Source organism: Paroedura picta, chromosome 5 (genome assembly GCF_049243985.1).
Source record: "Paroedura picta isolate Pp20150507F chromosome 5, Ppicta_v3.0, whole genome shotgun sequence".
NCBI classification, from domain to species: Eukaryota; Metazoa; Chordata; class Lepidosauria; order Squamata; family Gekkonidae; genus Paroedura; species Paroedura picta.
The window spans coordinates 43,138,723-43,161,334 of NC_135373.1; the positions used below are offsets into that span (position 1 = coordinate 43,138,723).

The window sequence follows — 22,612 nt, forward strand, 5'->3', positions numbered from 1 at the left end:
GACAAGAGGCAGAACTGAACTGAGAAACCCCAGGGAAAAAAAAACAATTTATACACAATCATGAAAAATAGATCTTCATGCCACTAGTCAATTTTGGTTTAATTTCTGGGAAAGAACACTTGCATAATTTTATGGTTGGGGGTCACCACAACATGAGGAACTGCATAAAAGGGTCGCAGCATTAGGAAGGTTGGGAACCACTGGTCTGGAGCTTTGTGATGTCACTTCCAGGTAGGGTTGTCAAGTCTACTGGTCCTAGCAGGGATCCCCGAACCTGGGAGAATGTTGCAATGCACTGGCAGTCTTCAAGCAAAGGTTGGATACACACTTTTCATGGATGCTTTGGGCTGATCCTGCGTTGAGCAGGGGGTTGGACTAGATGGCCTGCATGGCCCCTTCCAACTCTATGATTCTGTGATTCTGTGAATGTACTGACAACCCAAGAAGTGACACTGGCACTCTAGGGTTGTCTGTGTGTGTGTGTGTGTGTGTGTGTGTGTGTAGTGTGCGTGTGCGCATGTGACACTCTGGTTTTTGGACAAAGCTCTATAGCTTGAAGCAAATTCTACCACAGAGTTTTGCCCCAAAAGCCAGAGTGTCATTCCTGACAACCATTGTTTTGAGTGAGCAAGGGCGATACGGGAGCATCACTAGAAGGACTCGTGCCACAAGGAGTAAAGTGACCAGAGTAGTGTATGTGGTGTGCCTGTCTCAGATGTCACTTTGGGGGATCCCTGCTCCATATTAAATTGGCAGGCTTTAACATCGTGACAGCATATGCGGCTCAGGTGAGGCTAAGGTCTGAAGTCCAAAAGTCAGCGGGAGAAGCCACAGGCAAACGAGTGAAGGAGATAATCTATGAGCCGAAATAGTCCATCTGACTCCTCAGCTGTCAACCCTAGAGAGACTGGGATGGTGTGAATGATCTGCACCTGGGTCTTGGCAACAGGCCCTTTTGAAGAAGAGGTATCCTCCTCATCAACATCAACACAGCCCTCCTAAAGAATATATTGCAGATCATTGCAATTAAAAGATCATTTCCATCGTTTGTAAAGCTTTCATTTTTCCTCATAAGCAAAACTGTGGGCCTTCTTTTTGAATTGTACATTAATTAAAAGATTTGGTAAGATATCAGTGAGCATGGTGTTGTACATAATTAATTCTGGCCCCTCTAGTATCACATTCTGGGCTCAAGATATTTGACAGCAGTGGGTAAGGGAGTGACAGAAAAGCCGTGCCAGTTTCTCAGCAACATTTTAAAAAGACACATTAAGAACGAAGGCCATTTCTGCATGAGGAAAATGTTCCTGGAGAGCCTTCATATGTTGGCGGCATATGTAGCCCTCTCCACATGATGTCGCCTGCTTCCCCAGGTTGTCCAGGAGATGGGTTGTGATTTGGCCATTTTTAACTCGTGATTTTAGGAATCCAGAAAACTGGATTTACCACCATAAATCACTCAAACTACTGGTGAGCAACCAGTGAGCAGCCAGGGATAGGACCGTATGGAGGGGGATATGCACAATAGTTTCGCCAGCTTTGTCCTGCCCTCTCCATTTCCTGTGCCAAGTAATTAAAAAAAATATTGTGATCCGTGTTGCAGCATGACTGCAAACCTACATTATCAAAGGTGAAATAAAATATTCTTTAAAGTGTTCACAGTCTTTTTGGGATCGGGCAGGCAAAACACAACCCCTTTTCTGTTTTCTGGAGGTGAGGAATTAGTTGTGAAAGGGGTGGAGCAGGTTATCGGACTGCCTTCTCCCGATCGTACTTATTTTAAAGCCAACCATTAGCACAAAATGCCTTTTTGGGCTCCAGTTATCATGTTCAGGGTCTCAGAAATCCACCCAGACAGAAATAAACTGCAAAAGAACCTGAATTCCAAAATAGGGGGGGAAGATGCTGTATCGTTCTGCCATTTTCCCATAGCAATGGGGCAGTGTTGATTTCTATTAAAAACACACCTGTGTTGTGGCCCAAGTGACCAGAATAGAAGCCCCTCAACAGCACCACCCTCAGGCCCAGCAAGGAAATTCAGGCAGAAGACAGGCCATGCCTTTACTCCTGAGTATGAAATAGTCAGATGGGTGTTGGTCTGAAGCAGCAGAACAACGTTTGAGTCCCATGGACACCTCTTAGATCAAGAAAGATACCTGAGAGCAACAAAGATCCCTGAGGAAATATGCTTGCACACAAGAGCTTTGTTGGTTTAAAAGTGCCCCAAGACTCAGTTTTGCTCATCAGTGTTGAGCTTCTTCATGAGTTTTTGTTTGGGATAAGGTCTTGAAAGGTCTCCTCAAAGAAATTGCTGAAAAGGATGGGGCACCACATCAGCATTAGTATCCATGAACCTGGAACTTCAGTCATGCTGCTAGGCTCAGTCACTTCTGCTCCGTTTGCTAGCACTCTGCCCCTCCTCTTGGGCAGACCCAAAGGTACACAGGCTTGATCCTTACCCAGGTGCTTGGCCCTCTCTTCCCGCCGTTCACGCGCCAATTTGTGCCGGGCTTGAGCCTTCTGGGTATCTGTAACAGAGGGAGACAGGGGAAAAGTCAAAAAAGCCAATGTGGTATAGTGGTTAGACTAGAGCATCAGGCAGGGATTTGGATTCAAATCCCCACTCTGCCAAGGAAGGTGACTGGGTGAGCTTGGGCCATATTCTCATCCTAGCATCTCTCTCAAGGTTGTTGGTAGGACAAAGTAGAGGAGAAGATAATGAGGGACACCACTTTGTGTCCCCATTTGGTGTGTGTGGGGGAAGCAGAGTATAAATGAAGTAAATAAATATATATGTTTACCACTCACATGCTGCCTGCTAGTCTTGATTTGCTTTTTTGCGACTGATTTCAAGACCAGTGGGTTTGCCTACTGGTGGATGCGGGTTTGTTTGGTTTAGGACTGTAAGTGACGGAGAAAGATATAAAGAAGAAACAGTAAATGGGAAAGAACTGGGAAGAGAGAGAGAGGAGGACGAGGCAAACCAGAAAGAAAAAAATGAGCCCAAGGTTAAACTGTCTCCTGTTGTAAGGCTAGAATCAGGCCCATCATCTGAAATGTATCTGACAAAGATGGTTTTGAATCCTGAAAGATGGACTCCCAACATCTTCTTGTTCTCTTACGGTGCTCTGAAATCACAGACCAATATGACTGCCTTCTGAAACAGTCTGAAATGTATGTTCAGGTGGGCCGCTGTGCTAATCTGAAGCAGCTGAATAAAGTTTGAGTCCAGTTCTATTCAAGATATAAGCTTTTGTGTGCAAGCAGACTTCTTCAGATATAGCCTCTGGACTCAAACTTTAGTCTGAAATATAGAAGACTTTGATTATCAGCCATGGAGTGCTGCCCACTTCCTCTCCCGCATCACTTTAGCAGGTGCCCTCGGACTTCACGACACAGACCAGGTGGCAGATGAGTTGATCACTTTTGGTCATTGGGACACATCAAGGGAAAGGTCCAAGGGCAACCAATACTCAGACATGCCGGTGTTTTCGGGCTGGCAATATTTTATTCAAGGGAAGAAGCAAACATTCCATTCTCCCCACCTACCCTCCAGTTTGAAATGTTACATGGGATGCCATGGGAGGGGGTAAGAAGGTAGCATTTAGGAATGCATTCTCCTGCTGCTTCGGCAATCAACAAAGCTCGAGGTGGCCAGCGGCGTGGAGGGGAGGGGTGGTGCCAGCGTGCAGACACAGACTGGCGTGGTGCCGCCACTACCACCCCTCCCCTCCGCACCATGGCGCTGGCAACCTCAGGCTTTGATGATTGCCGAAGCGGCTGAACCACGCAACCCAAGTGGCATTTACCCCATTGACCAAGGGGTATTTATCCCAGTGCAAACCATCTAGTGGTTGCAGCAAGTCAAAGGTAAAGGACTAAGATACAAACATAAAGCCCTAATATACTAGCTGGTGGTTACGTACTATGCTCTTATTCCCCCCCCACTTTGCCTGCAGAGATTAGATTTGTCACACGGAGATCTATACTTATCCTAACCCAGGTTTTCTCAACTAGGGTTTTGTGAAACCCTGGGGTTTGATAGGCCTGGAGGGGATGGGAAGGGAAGGGGCCCTGGGTGGACATGTACAAAGCTTTGCTTCCCAACCATATTCTGCACAATCACACCACTTCTGGGGGTTCTCGAACCCTGATGAAAGTTTCAGGGGTTTCTCAATGGTGCAAAAGCCGAGAAATGCTGTTCTAACCCCTCGTCCCTTTGCTCCTGCCCCTTATCTCCACACCTAAACAAACTGCTTGCTCCCTCCCACACACACTTAGAATAAGCATGCTGTGCTTTTCCTTTTGTTGGAGTACAGTCCGTTCCCCCACCCAGCAGAATGCTGGTGCTGGAACAACACCCAACTCAGTTCACTCTTTCTGTACTAGAGGGTGGCCGTTCTCCCACACGCAGGGAGGAGTGCCCAGTTCCTTTCATCCTGATGCGAAGAAAGGGCTGCGTCCTCAAGTCCCTACAAGAAAAGAGGGGTCCCTTGGCTTACTTAGCTGCACCAAAACTGCGCGCCTACCAGTCCATGCTCAACTCCAGAACTGTTCTCAGTTGTTGTTTTTTACAGAATTGTGGCCACGGTTCACCTAGCATTGTTCACGATGGAATCATGCTTTTAAAAAACCAAAAAGGGGTGGTATCAAGGTTGTCAACATCCAGGTAGGACCTGGAGAATGTCAAGAATTACAAGTGGTCACCAGACAATATAGATCAGTTCCCCTGGAGAAAATTACTGCTTTGGAAGGTGGATACTATGGCATTGTACCCTGCTAAGGTGACTCCTATCCCCAAACCTTCTCCGGGCACCCCCCCCCCCCAAAAAAAAATCTTTAGGTATTTCCCAATCCGAGGTGGCACCAGGAGGGAAGGAGGGTGTTGGCAAGGAGATCAGAACTCCAAGCTGCTCTTGAAGACTAGTCCCTAAGCCTGGCACCCTTCAGTCTGGATATGCTCAGAAGCTAAGCAGGGTTAACCCTGCCTAGTATTTGGATGGGAGACATCCAAGGAACACTAGGGACATGGCAAGGGAGCAGGCAATGGCAAGCCACCTCCAAATGACTCTTGCCTGGCTGCCATACAATCCTGGAATCTTCTGGCTACACTACACACATTTCATATGATTGATAAAGAGATAAACAAACAAACAAGTTCAGTCTAAGTTTTCACAAAGAGTGACTGAAAAGAAAGGGGGAATCCCCTCCTTCCGTAATCAGTTTGGTTGCCTCCAAGCCTGCCCTTTAAATTAGACTAACTTACCAGTCTCTTCCTGTTCCTAATTGCTGTTTTTATAATGGCAGCTGGCAAACCTCATTCATGCAGGAGAGAGCCATCGGCTGCTACTAGGCATGGTGAATAAAGGGAACCTCCACAGCCACAGGCTCTCAACCTCTGAATATCAGTGCTGAGAGGCAGCCTCAGGGGAAGGCACTGGCCTGTTTCTTATATGTTGATGTGCCAGGGTAAGTGGTTGATCAGTGTGTGAAACAGGATGCTGGACTAGATGGACCACTGGTCTTATCCAGTGGGCTCTTATGTTCTTATCCCAAGGCCATTAAAAAAATCAAAAGATTATGAACAGCCCTTCCTCCAAACCTGCATTAGCACACAGAGCCAGAACAAGCAGAGTCAAACAGCATTGCATACATGCTATTTGTTCCCTGGGGAAAACTTACACCTGTTGATGGACTACAACCCATGACCTAAACAGCATCTTCATGAAGCCATTTCAAATGGGGAAGATGGTATGGGAAGCCCCTCTGCCTCTGCACCAGAGTTACAAGTGAACCAGGCCCTGCATGCCTGGAAATTGTTCCGTGCAGGGTTGCTAACTCCACACTGGGAAATTCTTGGCTATTTGGGGGTGGAACCTGGGGGATACCATAGAGCAGGGGTAGTCAAACTGTGGCCCTCCAGATGTCCATGGACTACAATTCCCAGAAGCCCCTGCCAGCGAATGCTGGCAGGAGCTTCTGGGAATTGTAGTCCATGGACATCTGGAGGGCCACAGTTTGACTACCCCTGCCATAGAGTCTACCCTCAGAAATGGCCATTTTCTTCAGGGGAACAATCTTGTTGTTACTAACTGCTGCTGTGGGATGGTAGGTGAATTTCCTCCAGGAAACACATGAAGCTGCTGCCTCATACCAGATCAGACCACTGGTCCGTCAAGGTCAGTATTCTCTACTCAGAAGGGCAGTGGCTCTCCAAGATGCCACGAGGAGCTTACTTATGACCTAATTGTTTTAATTGGAGATGGAAGGGCTTGAACCCAGGGCCCCCTGCATGTCCAAGCAGATATTTTACCATTCAGCTCCAGCCCCAGACATGCTGGGATGAGACAAAGACTTTGGAAACACAGTTAGGCCCCAAGCTTCTCCTTCTGATATTTACAAATACAGGTAATTCAATAGAGAGTGCAGTTTTACAGGTCAGACGAATCAGTACTGACTGGCTGACAACCCCAATGCCGAAATACTCAGCCCAGGCTGGGTGACAAGAACAGAAGCAGGCTAGATTCAGCCACTCAGGCGCTAGAAGCAACCCCAACAGCTTCCTCCAAATCATGCCCTTTTCATCTTTTCCCACATAAGTGAGTTTTCATTTGCTACTCAGGGGGGAAAGCAAAAATGTTGCAATTGAGGACAGATTCTTCCACCCTGAACATCAGAAAGATGGCCCTTGCAGGTGGGTGCGGATGGTCCCCTTCCTGGTTCTTTAAATAGAAGGTGTTTGGCCCGCTGGTCCATCTCTCCCACCAGAAAGACGAATTGGCCTTTGATCAGTTCTGAGAGTTTGGGGGCACCACACCGGTACCCAAAATGTACCTTGTTTAGTCCGTGGGCTGGAAGGTCCCGTACCAGAGGAAGGCTGGTCATTCTTGGGTGGCGTTCGAGCACTTTCCGGGAGGCTGGTTTCTTCTGTGGAGGGTGTGTCCTGGGCGCCTACTGGCGGGGGGCGATCGCTCTTAGGGGTCAGGGTCTCCTCAGCAGGACATGCTGGGGCAGGCTGGGGGCCAGCCTGGTCAGCTGGAGGGGGAGGCCTGGGTTCAGCCGGGGACGCTGCAGTAGTCTCAGGGGCCGAGTGCCCGTTCTGGGCGGGTTGCGTTGTTCCCACAGGAACGGCTGCAGGAGGAGGAGGGATGGCTGTTGGTGCAGGGGGAGTGGGAGACTGGTCATCTCGGCAACATCCAGCATCGCCAGCTGTGGCAGGTGAGGAGCTAGTCCGTTCACTTCCAAGGGGTCGGGTTATGTCCTGGAGGACCTCCTTTGAGGCTGCAAGGAAAAGGAACAAGAACAATTAGCATGCCCCCTTCCACTCGCCAGGATGCAGCAGTCTCCCCAGAAAGGGCCTCCATCCCTCCCCCGAGTCCCACCTTCAAGCTGGAAATGTGTGTTGAGACATTGTTCTCTTTTCTCCTTCAGAGGGACCCAGAACAGCTTACAAAATTATTCTCCCCTTCAGTGGACGAGCGATAGGGATGTGAGTGTCCTGCATAGTGCAGGGGGTTGGACTAGATGACCCAGGAGGTCCCTTCCAACTCTATGATTCTCCATTTTATCCTCACAACAAACAATCTGTCAGGTCAGTCTGAGAGTGCTCGACTCCAACGTCACACAGGGCTTTTCCACATGGGTTGTGGCTCCACTCTGCTTTGGTTTATTCCGATGTCCACTTTAGTTTTCACTTCAGGGTTGTTGTCCCCCTCCCCCTCCCCCAGTTTCTTTTGATACCACGTTTATCCTGATTTTTCCCCAGAATAAGTTGGTTTTTATACCCAGCTTTTTCATTCCCTGAAGGAGTCTGAAACCGGCTTACAATCGCCCGAGAAAGCTCTGAGAGAACCTGCTCTATGAGAACAGCTCTAATAGGTCTGTGACTAGCCCAAGGCCACCCAGCTGGCTGCATGTGGAGGAACGGGGATTCAAACCTGGCTTGCCAGATTAGAAGCCATTGCTCTGAACTACTACACCAAGCCAATTTTCAGCAGCTCTTTCCCTTGTGCATAGGGATTCTCACAGTTTTCTTTGTCCTGTCCACTCCCATGCACCTTCAGCCCACTTTCCAACTGGACTGCCATTACTGGCAAACCACTCCCTCTCCCCTGCCCTGAAGACACTAAACTAGCAATATACTGTTGTAGTGATAGGTTTAGCAGGTTCTCTAAATTCCCAGATTTAATTTTTTTAAAGTAAATCTCTAGCTTCTTTCCTAATGGAGATATGACTTTCCCCCTATATCTCCACAAGGAAAAGACTGGAGACTGATTTTTAAAAAGATGAAAGGTAGGAATTCGGAGACCTGTCACTACAGCACTATATCAATATTTTAGTGCTGTTTTGTTTTAAAAATGAAGCCATGATGTCAACACATCGACATAAGCTTGTAAAAAAAATACAAGGGAGAAGGGATACAGTGAAACCACTCATAGCACCCTCCTGTGGAAATCCTGACTTAAAGGGACATGCAGGGGGGGGGGGGGACCGACTTCATAACTGTGAAAAATGCAGACGGAGGGTAGATGTATGGAAGATCTAGGATACCAGTGCTTATAGATCAACTGACAAGAAAATCAAGAGCAATTTGAGCATTTTTCAAAAGCCTTACGAGAGCTCGGCAACAAAGAGAAGATTTGACAAAGAGAATATTTGAACCTCGATCTCCCCAGGGCAACACACTAGCCCCTATAAACCATCCTGGAATACACTCTGGATGTTCAGCATCCCTGTTGAATCATCACAGAAAACTGTTCTCCCACAGGCATGAACCAGTACTTTAGTATTTACTTTATTAATTTCTACCCTGTCTTTCTAACCCATGGGGGCTCAAAGCGGTTTGCATGCCCTTCCATTTTATCCTCACAACAACCCTCGGAGGTAGGTTAGACTGAGAGCACACAGCTGTCCCAAGGTCACCCAGCAAGATTCCGTGGGAGAGCAGGCATTCGGACCTGCCATTACAACAACGAGGTCATGCTGGCATGGAACGAGGGCCGGGGCTGCCAGATTTGCTCTCCACCCTCACTGGGATCCTGAGCTGCCAAAATTCTCATCCTGAGCTTGTGAGGTTCTCTGCTTTCACAAGAGCGTTCCAGAAGCCTGCCTCAAAATTTTACTTCTAAAGAACAAACGGAGAAGGGAGGCTTCAAACAAAGAAGCGCAACCTCCTTTCCTGACCCACCACAAGGGCATTTTGGACCTGAGATGGCAGCTCAGTCATTCTTCCTCCTCCATTACGCAACCCACTGCCTCTCTCCTTCCTCCAACAAACACACACCCTGCTTCATCACAATCATACTTCACAGACAACAAGTTATCTAACGCAGCAAGAATGTCCGGCGTGAGAGTCCTGGAAACACCACCTCCGACGTCTAGCCCCACCTCGGACTGCGGGTGAGCAGAGTACTCCTTCCTGGTTTTCTGAAGGAAGCCAGACAGCAAGGCAGGACAAGAGAACAGGACAAGACAGTGGGACAAATCCAAATGACCCGCTTTGTGGAGGGAGAGAGGTGGAGCTTGAGATCACCACCCAGAGCAGCCCTTTGGCCAAATCAGCCTTCAGACGCTGCCCAACATAAATGGCTTCTGAGCAGGGTTGCCGACTCTGGGTTTGGAAATTATGGACATTTCAGGGGGTGGAGCCTAGAGAGGAAGGACCTCAGGGGTATAATAGCATACAATCCACCCTCCAAAGCAGTCATTTTCTCAGGGAGAACTGACTGGAGGGTGGACTCCATAGCATTATCCTCCACTGAGGTCCCTGCCCTCCCCAAATTCTGCCCACTTGCAGTTCTACCCCCAAAATCTTCAGGTATTTCCCAATAAGTGCTGGCAACCTTGGCCCCAGGCCAGGAAGACCTCTGACTGTTTCTGCACTGTGAATTTTGCTGCCCTGGCCCCTGTGCGGGGGCACAAATCTGGGGCGGATGAAGTGCACTGGGGCCAATGCTCCTCCATGTGGGAGGAGGAAGAGACAGAGCAACCTGCCCTGACTCCAACTCCAGCCTGCAGACCGGAACAAAGCCTCTGGTGCGGAAACGGTCAAAGAAAATCACCAGCATCCTGTTCTGGACCTGCAAGTTCCCAGGCAGCCAAGATCATTTAGCCACATGAATGTCAAAGAATCAAGAGAGCTGCTTTACTTGTTCATTTTCCAGGCGAAGTTTATTCACCCAGGCCATGCGTACAGTCCCTTAGCCAGATGTTGCACATGGCCATTCCCCTCTGTTACTGCAGGAGCTCTCAGAACTGAGCCTGACCTTTCCAAAGAGCTTGCTTGGATAGGTCTCAGCCAGTGGCCAAGAAGCTGCAGCTCTTGTTCAGAAATTAGGGATGCCAGCCTCCAGGTGGGACCTGGGGATCTCCCTGGATTGCCACTTGTCTCCAGTTTACAGAGACCAGTTCTCCTGGAGAAAATGAGTGCCTTGGAAGGTGGACTCTGTGGCACTGTGCCCCACTGAGGTCCTTATCCTCCCCAGGCTCCATCCCCAAATCTCCAGGAGTTTCCCAATCTGGATATGACAACCTTGCCCCACACCCCCCACAAGTGGTTAGGGAAGCCTGGCAAATCTCTCAGGAATGGTGTTTTACATGGCGGCCTAAGCACATGTGATAAATCCTGAAGTGGCAAAGGAAATGGCAGACGGCAGAAGAAGGATCTCAAGTGCAACAACAAGGTGAGCCCAGGTGCGTTTTGTTTTCCACGCAGAGAGCCAGTTGCCAGGTTCACCTTTGCCACAGCTAAAATGAATTAATTCAGCTGTGCCCAGTTTGCAGCCGCTAAAAGGGCAGGCCAGTTTCATAGAACTGTGAAAACACATGAAATGTGGTTACAAATCAGTGCCCCTAGCTCAGACTAGTAAGTGATTCAGTAGTTGCTTCTCTTCTGTAGTCTGTGGCAAGAATAACTTGCTTGAGGAATTAATTCTGCTTGGCAAGTAAACTCCTGGTTCATGTGAGGGTAGGACTGGCTGGCATTGGAGAATCTTTCTTTGGGTCACGGGATCACCTGTCAGCTTCCCTACAACCCCCCCCCCCCATCCCCCTAGGACAGGGATTCCCAACCAGGGGTCTGCAGCCTTTCCCTTCCTGCCTTAATGGACTCAACCACAAACTAGGAAACTGTCTTGCTTCCCTTGCTCTCCCTCCCGAGCATGAGTCAGTTCTCTCGTGGTTTCTGCTCCTGGGAGGGGGTGGAGCCTGCATGCCTACTCCCGCCTTACAACGGCCTCCTGTATTCCTCCCCCCAGTCATCCTCCAGCCTGCCTATTAATGTGGGTGGACTCACTTCTGGGGGTCGTGGCAGGGAGGCGTGGCCAGCTAACCATTTCTGGGGCTCCTTGAAGCCTGAAAATTATTTCAGGGACTCCTCCGTGGTCAAAAAAGCTACCCTAGGACATCATCTTATAGATTTGCTAGTTTTTGGGTTGGGAAATTCCAAGAGATTTGGGGTTGGAATTGGAGGAGGGCAAGGTTTGGGGAGTGGCAGGATCTCAGGAGAGTACAATGCCAGAATCCACCTCCAGGGAAGCAAAATATTTCAACGGTTTGGAGATCAGTTGCAATTCCAGGAGATCTCTAATTTTACCTGGAGTTCGGCAAGGCTAATATCTACCTGGTAAATTCTAATATCTCTCTTCCTCCTTCTTGTCCAGAAAGACCTATGTGGTTTTCAGCAATCCTATGTATAGAATTGCCAAGCTGGAGAAAATAGCTCCTTTGTATGGTAGACTTTGGTATCACATCACTGTGGAGCTCCCTCCCCTCCCCTCCGCTCCCCTCCCCTCCTTTCATCTTTCCCAGGCTCCTCTTCCCAAATCGCCAGGAACTTCTCAACCTTAGTGCATACCTTTGTTTATAAGAAATGACCAGTGCACATTCCCTTTACAAATGAAACTGGAGACCAGTCACTGGGATTGGAGACGGGGGAGCAGAGGGGCATGGGCAGTGCACACAATGTGAAATCACTTCCTAGGAAAACTTGAAGTCATATTGCCCTAGGAATCACCAGTACCCCTGAGGAAAAACCACAGAGTTCCTATAACAAGGTGACATCACTTCCAGGTGTTCCCTAGAAGTGACATCATGTTACATGCAACCCTCAGATGAAACACAGATTACATTCACAGAACTGCATTTTCTCAATCTGCCCTTCCCTTCTTCGCCGTCTTCCTTGTGGAGAACATTACGACACCCCATAATCATCACATGACAAGGGTTGCAAAAGCACCTCGCCGAAACAATCAAGGAAGAGCAGATTGGCTGCCTTTGTGATTGTCCTGACTTTAACCATCTCCTGCATCATGTAATTAGCCTGCGCCTGTTGCAGAGTCGTCACAGTATCGTTCTGTTAGGTAACGATGGATGACCTAGAAGGAAGCAGCAGAAGAGGACCCACAGGAGGAAAAGGAAAGGAAAGGAAAGACAAAGGAAGGGGTGGCAGATGGATAGAGATGCTTATTCCAGGTTAGGAAACATCTGGACTTTGGGGGCAGAGTCTGAGGAAGGCAAGCTTTGGGGAGGAGAGGGGCTTCAATGGGGGTGTAATGCCCTAGAGCAGGAGTAGTCAACCTGTGGTCCTCCAGATGTCCATGGGCTACAATTCCCACGAGCCCCTGCCAGCAAATTGTAGTCCATGGACATCTGGAGGACCACAGGTTGACTACCCCTGCCCTAGAGGACACCTTCTAGAGCGACCATTTACTCCAAGTGAACTGATATATGTTTCCTGTACTTCTTGTGGGCTGGGGATCATCAACCTGTTTGAATTCATAGAGCATAATGCTGCGTTTGGGGCATAGGGAGTCAGATGGTTCCTCAGGTACGGTGGGCCCTGATCACGGATGGCCTTAAAGGTCAAAACCACAACCTTAAACTTGATCCAGAACACAACTGGCAACCAATGCAGTTGCCGCAGCACTGGCTGGATGTCGGCTCTCCGCAGTGCTCCTTTGAGAACCCTCCCAGATGCATTTTGCACCAGCTACAATACCTGGGTCAGGAATAAGGGCAGGCCCACATAGAATGGGTTACAGAAGTCTAGCCTGAAGGAGACCGTTGTGTGGATCACTGTGGCTAGGTGCTCTAGAGCAGGGGTAGTCAACCTGCTCTAGAGCAGGGGTAGTCAATGCTCGCAGGGGCTCATGGGAATTGTAGTCCATGGACATCTGGAGGACCACAGGTTGACTACCCCTGCTCTAGAGCCCCAGTTGTAACCCCAAATGATTTCCAGCCACAACCTGGAGGTTAGCAACCATATGGATGGCAGGGAAGATACAGAGTGGAGTTCGGCAAGGAGACCTCAGGAATGGGTCCTGGAGCTTCCTAGAAAAGGAGGTCCAAATGTTCTTAGCTCATGCCAGAGTCAGTTAAAGAGCCATATATAGTGTGATGATTTAGTTTTTCTGAGCCATGTTAATTAAATTCCAAGATTTCAATCCATGCAAACCAGACTAGGCAAAGCACCATGCTGTTTCTGTTGGCAAGTATCAAGATGGTTTTGGTCTGCCAGGAGTCCTGACTCAACAGATTTTTTATCCCACTCTTCCTCCAAAGAGCTCAGGGTTGCATAAACCATTTTCCCACTCCCGTTTTATACCAGCCCCGTGAGGTGGGTTTCACAGAGGGCAGTCGTGAGCCAAAGGTGAACTCTTCAAACTCTGCATCTCATCTCATCTCAGATAAATAATCTTCAGGGAGTTAATCACTATACCTCCTCCCAATTCGTCTGGGGGCAAGAGAAGTACCACTTGAAATGTTTCTGTCAACTCACAGCCAAGGATAAAGTCATGGACCTGTGCAAATTGGGGAGGGGGGAGGAGAAGAAACTGGGGAGGGGGGCTCATGGCATCTGCTTAGCATGCAAAAGGTCAGCTGTTCTACGTCCAATAACAGCAACGACCTTGATAAATTCATGGTCTGATTCGGGATAAAGCAGCTTCATGGGCTCCTGTGTTCAAAGGTTTGAAGAGGTTGCAGCAGAGGATGAGTTGAGAACTTCCAATGTGAGAAGATTTATAGGAGATCAATGGTCTTCACCCCATAAAGCCTTCTTAGCTTCTGCTGCTTTTTGGAAGGACCTGCTACTAGTGCACATGTGCACATGGCACAGCCACGTCTCCTGCCTCTGAATAAAGTGGAAACAAAAACGATAGCTCGGACATTCTCCGGTGTTCTGCATTTGCCCATCCCAGCTTTTTGGGAAGGTGGTATAAAAATTAAATAAATAAATCATTCTTGTCCCCCCAATGGAAACTGTTCCTAGGGTCCAAACCTCCTCAGGCTCTCTAGAAGGAGGCATTTGGTTGAGCTCAGAGGGGTTTCTGTGGCCTTGAAAACAGTCGTAGGTCAAGCACACGGAGTAACCCCCATCAGGACTTTGTCAGTGCCCATCTCTTTCAGCTATTGGTGAAAGGCTGGGATAGGGAGTTCTTTTCCACCCATGGCAACCTATCACTTGCCGTTTGTGAAAGGGGCTGTTTTCCGTCCGTGCACACAGCCCGGTTGTGTTCCTCTACTAGGAGGAAGCTTTCAGGATCCCACAGTTGGCAGTGCTTTTTGCTGGTCACAAGAGCTCTCTTTTCTCTGGGCATTTGTTCTGCACCCGTGACTCTTTCTAGTTTACAGAGGGGGAAGGGTGGGAGGAAGAGGAGAATCGCAAAGGGGAAAGATATGAGCTGTTATTCCAAAAAACAGGAGCACACAGGCAGAGGCCAAATGAGCAAGATGGAAAAGGCATAAGGGGAGGGAGGAGAAACCCAGGAGGGGGCAAAACTTGATGGAAAATGTCAGCCAAGTCATGGGAATGGTGAATGGCTGAAATGGTGGGATGGCAGGGTGCATTCAGGAGGATTCAAACGTGCTAAAAAACATTGTGCATGACAATTGACTGCAACCTTTTGGCTCAAAACAGCACACACAGAGATGAAGTAAATACAGATACATGTGTATACCAATTGCAGATAAACGCGCCCATATCAAAACAAAAAACCCTAAAAGCAACAAGTTATACTTGAGAGATGCAAATGCCTGTAAGAATTGGCATTTGGGGAGGCACTGTAAAAAATGTCGTATTTTCTCTTTTGAAATGAGCGAAACACTTAAGACAAAGGTTTTATTCAAAATGTGTATCATGCAATTATGCAAGAGCAGCAGTAGATAATGCAAAGTGCTACGTAGGAGATGTATGTATGTATGTATGTATGTATGTATGTATGTATGTATGTATGCAACATATTTTCGAAGATCTCTTTTTTTGCTTACATTTTGGCACCAATTGACCGATATGTGTAATAGTAATGTGCTATTGAGTAATTTAGTGTTCTTAATGTAAAGGACTTTAAAATAATGTCTCGAATTTCCGTTTTTCCCATTATGACTGTGTCTGTCCAAATTTTCTTTACTACACAATTCGTTGTCTCTATTTTCAATTTTCCCCCCTAACAGATGGCAAATATAAAAGATACATTTGCTAAGGTCGCAGATTGCCCCCCCCTTCCCTCCCCTGAAAGGGCCAGGACAGCAGCCTACTGTTGGAGCCTGGGGCCAGGGAGGGACAATTTTCTTACTCTGTTTTATTATGGGGATTTTTATGATGTTTCTCACCATCACCCACTGATCTGGGAATGGGTAGTCTATAAATTGAATGAACGAACGAATGAATGAAAAAATGGCCTGATTGCAATTTGGCTTGCAGAAATTGAGGACATTTACACTCATAAAGTCCATTCATATGCCAAATGATACACTTGTACATGCTACATTATAAATACTGCATGTTATATCGTTAAAGTGGTAATAAAATTTAAGCTCAATAAGAATGTATTGCATATATTTCAATTTTCCTAAGCAAAAAAGTACATTACTGTTGCCTTTGGACCATATAAATGAAGACGCATGCCAGAGAGACCTGAAAGCAGACACCTGGTATTTCTCCTCCTCTTAATTCAGCAGGATGCTTTGTGCCAAACAAAAAGAGGCATTCTGAAAGAAGTATCTAACATGCCCAAGGTTGTCTATCAAACCTTGCACCTGACTGTGGGATTCCAGCCTCAATAGCTCCAACCCAAATAGGGAAACCATCTGGCAATAGTGTGCCATTTAGCCACAACCAACTCATGGAGATGCTGGGACCACAGAGTTTTCAAAGCAAGAGATGAACAGCGATGGGTTGGCATTAACCTCCCATTACACAGCCATAGTCATCTTTCGTAGTAGTCTCCTTAACATTCTCTCATCCAGTTGCTAAGCAGGGCCAACCCTACATAGCTTCAGAGATCTGAAAAGAACAGGCTGGTCAGAGATATTTCAGACTGCCTGGGAGATACCTTCTAGAATACCAAACAAGGAGGCTAGGGTAATAGAGGAGGAGGAGGAGGTAGTCATGGAACATGTCTGCACCAATTACATTGGCCAGTGTAGTCATGGGTCCTGCAGAAAAAAATTAGGTTACTGGGCAGAAAGTTAAAGGCCGGGACCTCAAAGTTAGCATTTTCAGAAGTGCTGCCTGTCACAAGTGCAGGGCCAGCTAGACAGGCCTTGATCAGGGGTCTCAAAGTGTGGATGAAAAAGTGGTCCCAGGAAGAAGTCTTGGTTTGTTCAGGCAGTCATTCCTGTGTATAAGCTCTGTAGGCAGGAGAGGGGGGGGGATGGTTTGGGGAAAGTGTTGCAGAGAGGCCATAGAATCCAATAAATCAGAAAACATCAGGGAAATTAATTCCTCAACAGATGCTTGATGGGTGGAAATACTGGGCCCAAAGGGTTACTTAACAGTGGGGGTATGCTACTGCCCACCTGATCAAAACTATGAAGCTGATCTTGAGATGGAGAAGGAAAAATGGGAGCTGACTAAAGCAGATAATGTTATTAAACTGGGAGACTTCAACTACCCTCACATTCATTGGCTAATGTGTTCTTGAGTCATGCTGTAGAAATGAGATCCCTAGACATCAAAAATGGCTATGCACAGGAACAGTGGGTCACAGAGCCAATGAGAGAGAGAGAGTTATCCTGGACTTGATTCTGAGCAGGTCTCAAGACATGGTGATAGATGTAGAGACTGTTCCACCAGTAAGGATCAGTGACCACAGTACTATTAAGTTCAGCATTCATATTAAAGGGAAGTTGTGCCTAAATTCCAAAACTGTATCACTGTAGCTAGTAAAAAGCCCAATGAAAGTGCTGAGTCCGTGTGCTGCAGCAGTGAAAAAAGGCAAACTCTGTTTTAGGGATTATTAGGAAAAGGATTGAGAATAAAACAGCCAATATTGTCATGCCCCTGTATACATCTATGGTGTGGCCTCATCTGGTGTCCTGTGTCCTGTTCTGGTCCCTGTATCTCAAAAAGGACATTGCAGAGTTGAAAAAAAATCAGAGGAGAGCAACCAAGATGGTCAGGGGTTTGGAATAACTTCCCTATGAGGAAGAGTGTGGGACTCTTCAGTTTAGAAAAGAGATGACTAAGGCAGCGATATAATAGAGCTTTATAAAACAATGCATGGGGTGTAGAGAGTTGATACAACTCCCCCCCCCCCTCTATCAAACTACTAGAACTTGAGGGAATCCACTGAAGTTGATGGGCAGTAGGTACAGGGAACACTACTTTTCACAGAGAGTGATTAAAATGTGGAATTCACCGCTGGAGGACATAGTGATAGTCACAGGAACAGAGAGCTTTAAAAAGGGATCAGAAAGATTCATAGAGGTTAGGTCTCTCAATGGCTACTCGCCATGGTGACTGAGGGGAACCTCCATGTTCAGAGGCACTAAGCCTCTGAATCCCAGAACCAAGAGGCAACAGCAGTGGAAGCCCTCAGCCTCTATACCAGGGGTAGTCAAACTGCGGCCCTCCAGATGTCCATGGACTACAATCCCCATGAGCCCCTGCCAGCGAATGCTGGCAGGGGCTCATGGGGATTGTAGTCCATGGACATCTGGAGGGCCGCAGTTTGACTACCCCTGCTCTATACCCTGTTGCTGCTTATCCAGAGGAACTGGTTAGTCACTATGTGAGAAAGGATGCTGGACTAGATGGACTATTGGTTAGATCCAGCAGGGCTCTTTTTTATGTTTTGTTAATGATGTTGATGACAAAAAGTGCCTTTGAAAACACACACACGCACACAATTGGCAGATGCTATGTTACAAAGATGCCAATTCCCGCGTCATTTGGAAATACAAGTCGCCCCAGCGCCAGCTCTGTCTGGGGAAAGCTGGGAGCCATTGTCCTTCTGAGCCTTGCCTACCCTCACAACATTACTAGGAAGCTACAGGACCACATGGAGCTACCTTATATGGAATCAGATATGGAATCGGCATATTGTCGATGTCAATATTTCCCACCCAGACTGGCAGCAGCTCTCCAGGGGCTCTGGTTGAGGTCCCTCAAATCACCTTCTACCGCCCAATCTTCCTTCACTGGAGACTGGATGTGGGACTATCTACATGCCAAGCAGATGCTTTAACCCCTGAGCCACTAAAAGGAGTAAGGTAAAGGTAAAGGTATCCCCTGTGCAAGCACTGAGTCATGTCTGACCCTTGGGGTGACGCCCTCTAGCGTTTTCATGGCAGACTCAATACGGGGTGGTTTGCCAGTGCCTTCCCCAGTCATTACCGTTTACCCCCCAGCAAGCTGGGTACTCATTTTACCGACCTCAGAAGGATGGAAGGCTGAGTCAACCTTGAGCCAGCTGCTGGGATTGAACTCCCAGCCTCATGGGCAAAGCTTTCAGACAGCTGCCTTACCACTCTGCGCCACAAGAGGCTCTTACTAAAAGGAGTAGGAGAACTATAAACAATGGCCTGGACTTTTCAAGAGCAACGGCAGAGTAAAAATGGAATCTCTTACCAAGGAAAACAAAAGCCCTAGCAGAATCAGGAGACCGGAGGACAGGGGTATGGTTCTGTTCTCCTCCTTTCCTCAGATGGCCAGCCTGCCTTGCTCCATTTCGAGATTCCACCCCATATACACAGACACGCTCACTTCCTTAGGCTTGCTTGCCTTTCTGCACAAATGCAAAGAACAACCTCCAGCGATTAAAGTGAAAGCTCGGATTCTATTCCAGGCCAGACTTGATCGTGGTGCTGCCAGCCGATTCCCCATCAGACCGAAACAAAGACCCGAGGCTTAAAATAGACACTTCCCCTGGGCCCCACCATGTGCTCCTCATCTGGCTAAGAGCAGAGGCAATTTCCTGAGTGGTGGTATGCAGCCTGCTCGCTACTTCCCAGAGACCATCTTTAGTTCATCTCAGGGGTCCAGGAGGGGTTGATGAACCGAGGCGCCTTTCCTTCTTAATGGGGCTTGGCAACGTGGGAATTGCAGCACTTAACCGAACTATTTCAGCAGCTGAAGCTGAAGCTCCTGCAGCCCCAGCAGTCAGAGACAGTGTTCCAGGGAACCAAGTCAGATGGTTTCCAAATTATAGGTGAGGCTTGTAGATCTCCGGAATTGCAATTCATCTCCAGAGATCTGTTCCCCTAGAGGAAAAGGATGCTTTGGAGGATGGACTTTTAGCACTATACTCAATGAGGTCCTTCCCTTACTCAAACCCTGTCCTTCCAAGGCTCCACCGCCGAATCTCCAGGGATTTCCTCAGTGTATTTACAACCCTATTCCTTAGCTGGGGCTCATTGAGCTGGGTTAGAGTCATTTGCTTTTAGACGATGTTTCAGCTGAATGTAAATAAGATGCAAAACAGCCAACATGGATAACGGTCTGATTATGAATCAGGAAGATCTGTGTTTGAATCCCCACTCACCAATGGGTGATCTTGGGCCAGACAGGCTCTCAACTTATCCTACCTTACAGGGCTGTTACATAGATGGAAATGATTGAGCAGCCAACTTATGGTGACTCTGTAAGGTTTTCAAGGCAAGGAAGAGGAGGAGGAAGAGGAGGAGGTAGTGGTTCTTATATGCCACTTTTTTCTACTCAAAGGAGTCTCAAAGCGGCTTACAGTTGCCTTCCCTTTCCTCTCCCCACAACAGACACCCTGTGAGGTGGGTGAGGCTGAGAGAGTCCTGATATCACTGCTTGGTCAGAACAGTTTTATCAGTGCCATGGTGAGGCCAAGGTCACCCAGCTGGCTGCATGTGGGGGAGTGCAGAATCGAACCTGGCATGCTAAATTAGAAGTCCGCACTCCTAACCACTACGCCAAACTGGCACCAGTAGAGGTGATTTGCCATTGCTTGTTTTTGCACAGCGACCCTGGACTTCTTTAGCCATCTCCCATCCAAGCATGAAACAGGGAAGACCCCATTTAGCCACCACCAAGAACAGATTTTCAGACCTGGTCTACAAACACAGCAGGTTGTAGCAGCAAGATCTTCAGCCAGTAAAACGGGCTATGCAGCAGATGTTTACTGGGGTCCTTTCACCCATGCAAACAAGGACATGTGGTTACACACATCGAGGCAGGCAACCGATTTGCCCAGTAATCATGCTCTTATTGGAGAGTGGCATCATTCTCGTCCTCCTACAGACCCTGCTGCAGTTCCCTGCCCATTCTTGACAGGTGCAAGCTAGACGCCCCCCCCCCACACCCACCCACACAATTGACCCAATGACATGCCTCTCAGCCCCGCTCCCCGCTCTTGCTAGTGCCTTCAACTATCTAATGATGGAATTCTGTGTCAGGGACGAAAACAAGATGCCCTCCGACCACACAGTGATACCACTCCAATACTATCTGTACATGTCTATAGGTAGTGACAGGTACCTGGCCGCACAGCTCCTCCACTGGAACAAGGCTGTCATTTTAGGGAAAGGGGCCAATAACACCCTCCTTCCCTCCCACTGCAGACTGGCGTTTTGCTCCCCCATGTGATTCCTGGGGTTCCGCAGGAACAACATTTCCATGGCCACAATGAGCTGTAGAAAAGGGGATCTCCCGCTCTACGAAGTCCAAGGAGGGCTGGATTCACAACTCTATAACTAGAGCATCACCTAAAATTAATCTCCAGCTTTTCCATGAAGACGATTACCACGTTTTGCTTTTATGTCTGCTCTCTGCTTAAGAGGCCCCAGAGAGGCGTTTGAATAAGTGCTGATCTGTGTATCATATTCAAAGGCAAAGTGCCCCGGGGTTTCTTCCAGCCCGCTTTGATGCAGCTGAGCATATGCCAACTACTTAACTACTTTACAAAAAGCATCACAAATCACCAGCCAAAACTGACACCTGCCACAAACAAGGCTCCATCGCACTCTGAACTAACAATACCTTTTTGCATGAAATATCCAGTTCGACAAAGAGTTCGGTGAAACCTGCAAACTGGCTGACTGCTTGGGTACTTCTTTGTGCTCCCCCCAAGCCCACTTTCCCAAGGCTCCACCTCCCAAATTTCCAAGAACTTCCCAAACCAACGTAACTTGGCAACCCTAATCTGTGCACCTACAGAATGCTGTTTTAGCTTGGCTGACTAATAGATCTCTCTCCATCCTCAGGGTTCAAATTCTGGACTACTCTGAGTGCCCAGATTCCTCAGCTGTGACCCACAAGTATCTGACAGACGGTCTTTCCCAATATGTCACAATATGACATTCAGCAAATAACAACTTTCTGGTGATCCCCGCCCCCAGAGAGACCCAGCTGGCCTCAACCAGAGGCAGGGCCTTCTCAACCTTGGTTCCTGCCCAATGGAATGAGCTGCCAATGGAGATCTGGGCCCCAATGGAGTTGTCAGGATTCTGCAGGGCCTGTATAACAGCACTCTTCCATCAGACTTACGGCTGAGCTCAGGGCAGTTCAGTAACACATTGGGTCTCCTCTCCCTCACCTCTCTTTTCACCTATTATAGCCCCTTCCTGCAAAACAGCCAGCAGGATGACAGGGATTTGAACATAATGGTGGAATGATGAGGCATTTGAAGTATTGAAATTAGACCTAAGGATCTAAGCCTTCTCATCCTGGATCAGACCAAGGGACATTCACTTCTAATATTCAGTTTCCAAAAGCATCTGGTACTTTGAGGTAGACTGCCTCCATGCATGGAGGTTCGTATCTAAGCTCACCAGCTCGCCCCACAGATGGCAAAGCAGAAGGGTGCCACTGGAGCCAGGGTCCTTTCAGGGAATGCAATTAGACACAGCCCGCATGTTCTCTGAAACACAACGGCAGATGCCAGGCACCAGTTGGCAGTCGCTCCCTGCTGGAACTGGGAAAGCCTCTTCACTGGAAATGTTTACCTTTTCCAAAGACTGAACACGCTCCTATCACATTTGGAGGAAGCAGCTTTTGATATATAACAGCGGCACTTCAGGGCTACAGAGCAAGCGTAGGTGTGCACTGAAAAGTCTGAAGGTTCCTTGAAGCAAAAACTGTTTCTTGGGGGGAAGGGGGAGAAATTCAACATGCTGCTGACAGCAGCAACGTAAAGAGGAATCAAAAGAAGCAAACGATCTTGTCAGGGGGGTGTAGAGCTTGAAAGGGAGACGCCGACAGCCTTGCTTTCGGGAACGCATTGCGGATTTTGGTAAGCTGCCAAAAACCTGCCATCCAGAGAAAGGACAACAGGCAGAGGGTGAGGTTGGGGGGTGCGGGAAGACACACGCATGGAAAGGGTGTGTAGTGAGCTACAGCGTTGGCCCATGGCATGCAGCGCACTCT

General features: G+C 48.0%; 1 protein-coding gene across 2 annotated transcripts in view; it reads right to left on the reverse strand.

Moving 5' to 3' along the window:
* Positions 1 to 22,612, reverse strand: part of MAP7D1 (MAP7 domain containing 1) — a 72,852-nt gene that overhangs the window by 30,897 nt on the left and 19,343 nt on the right. For both annotated transcript variants that reach the window (XM_077337535.1, XM_077337534.1), the window contains exons 2-3: positions 6,835 to 7,281; positions 2,460 to 2,528 (exon numbers count right to left, since the gene is read on the reverse strand). In XM_077337535.1, coding sequence (XP_077193650.1) covers positions 2,460 to 2,528; positions 6,835 to 7,281 — 516 coding nt within the window. The remainder of the gene's footprint in view (positions 1 to 2,459; positions 2,529 to 6,834; positions 7,282 to 22,612) is intronic.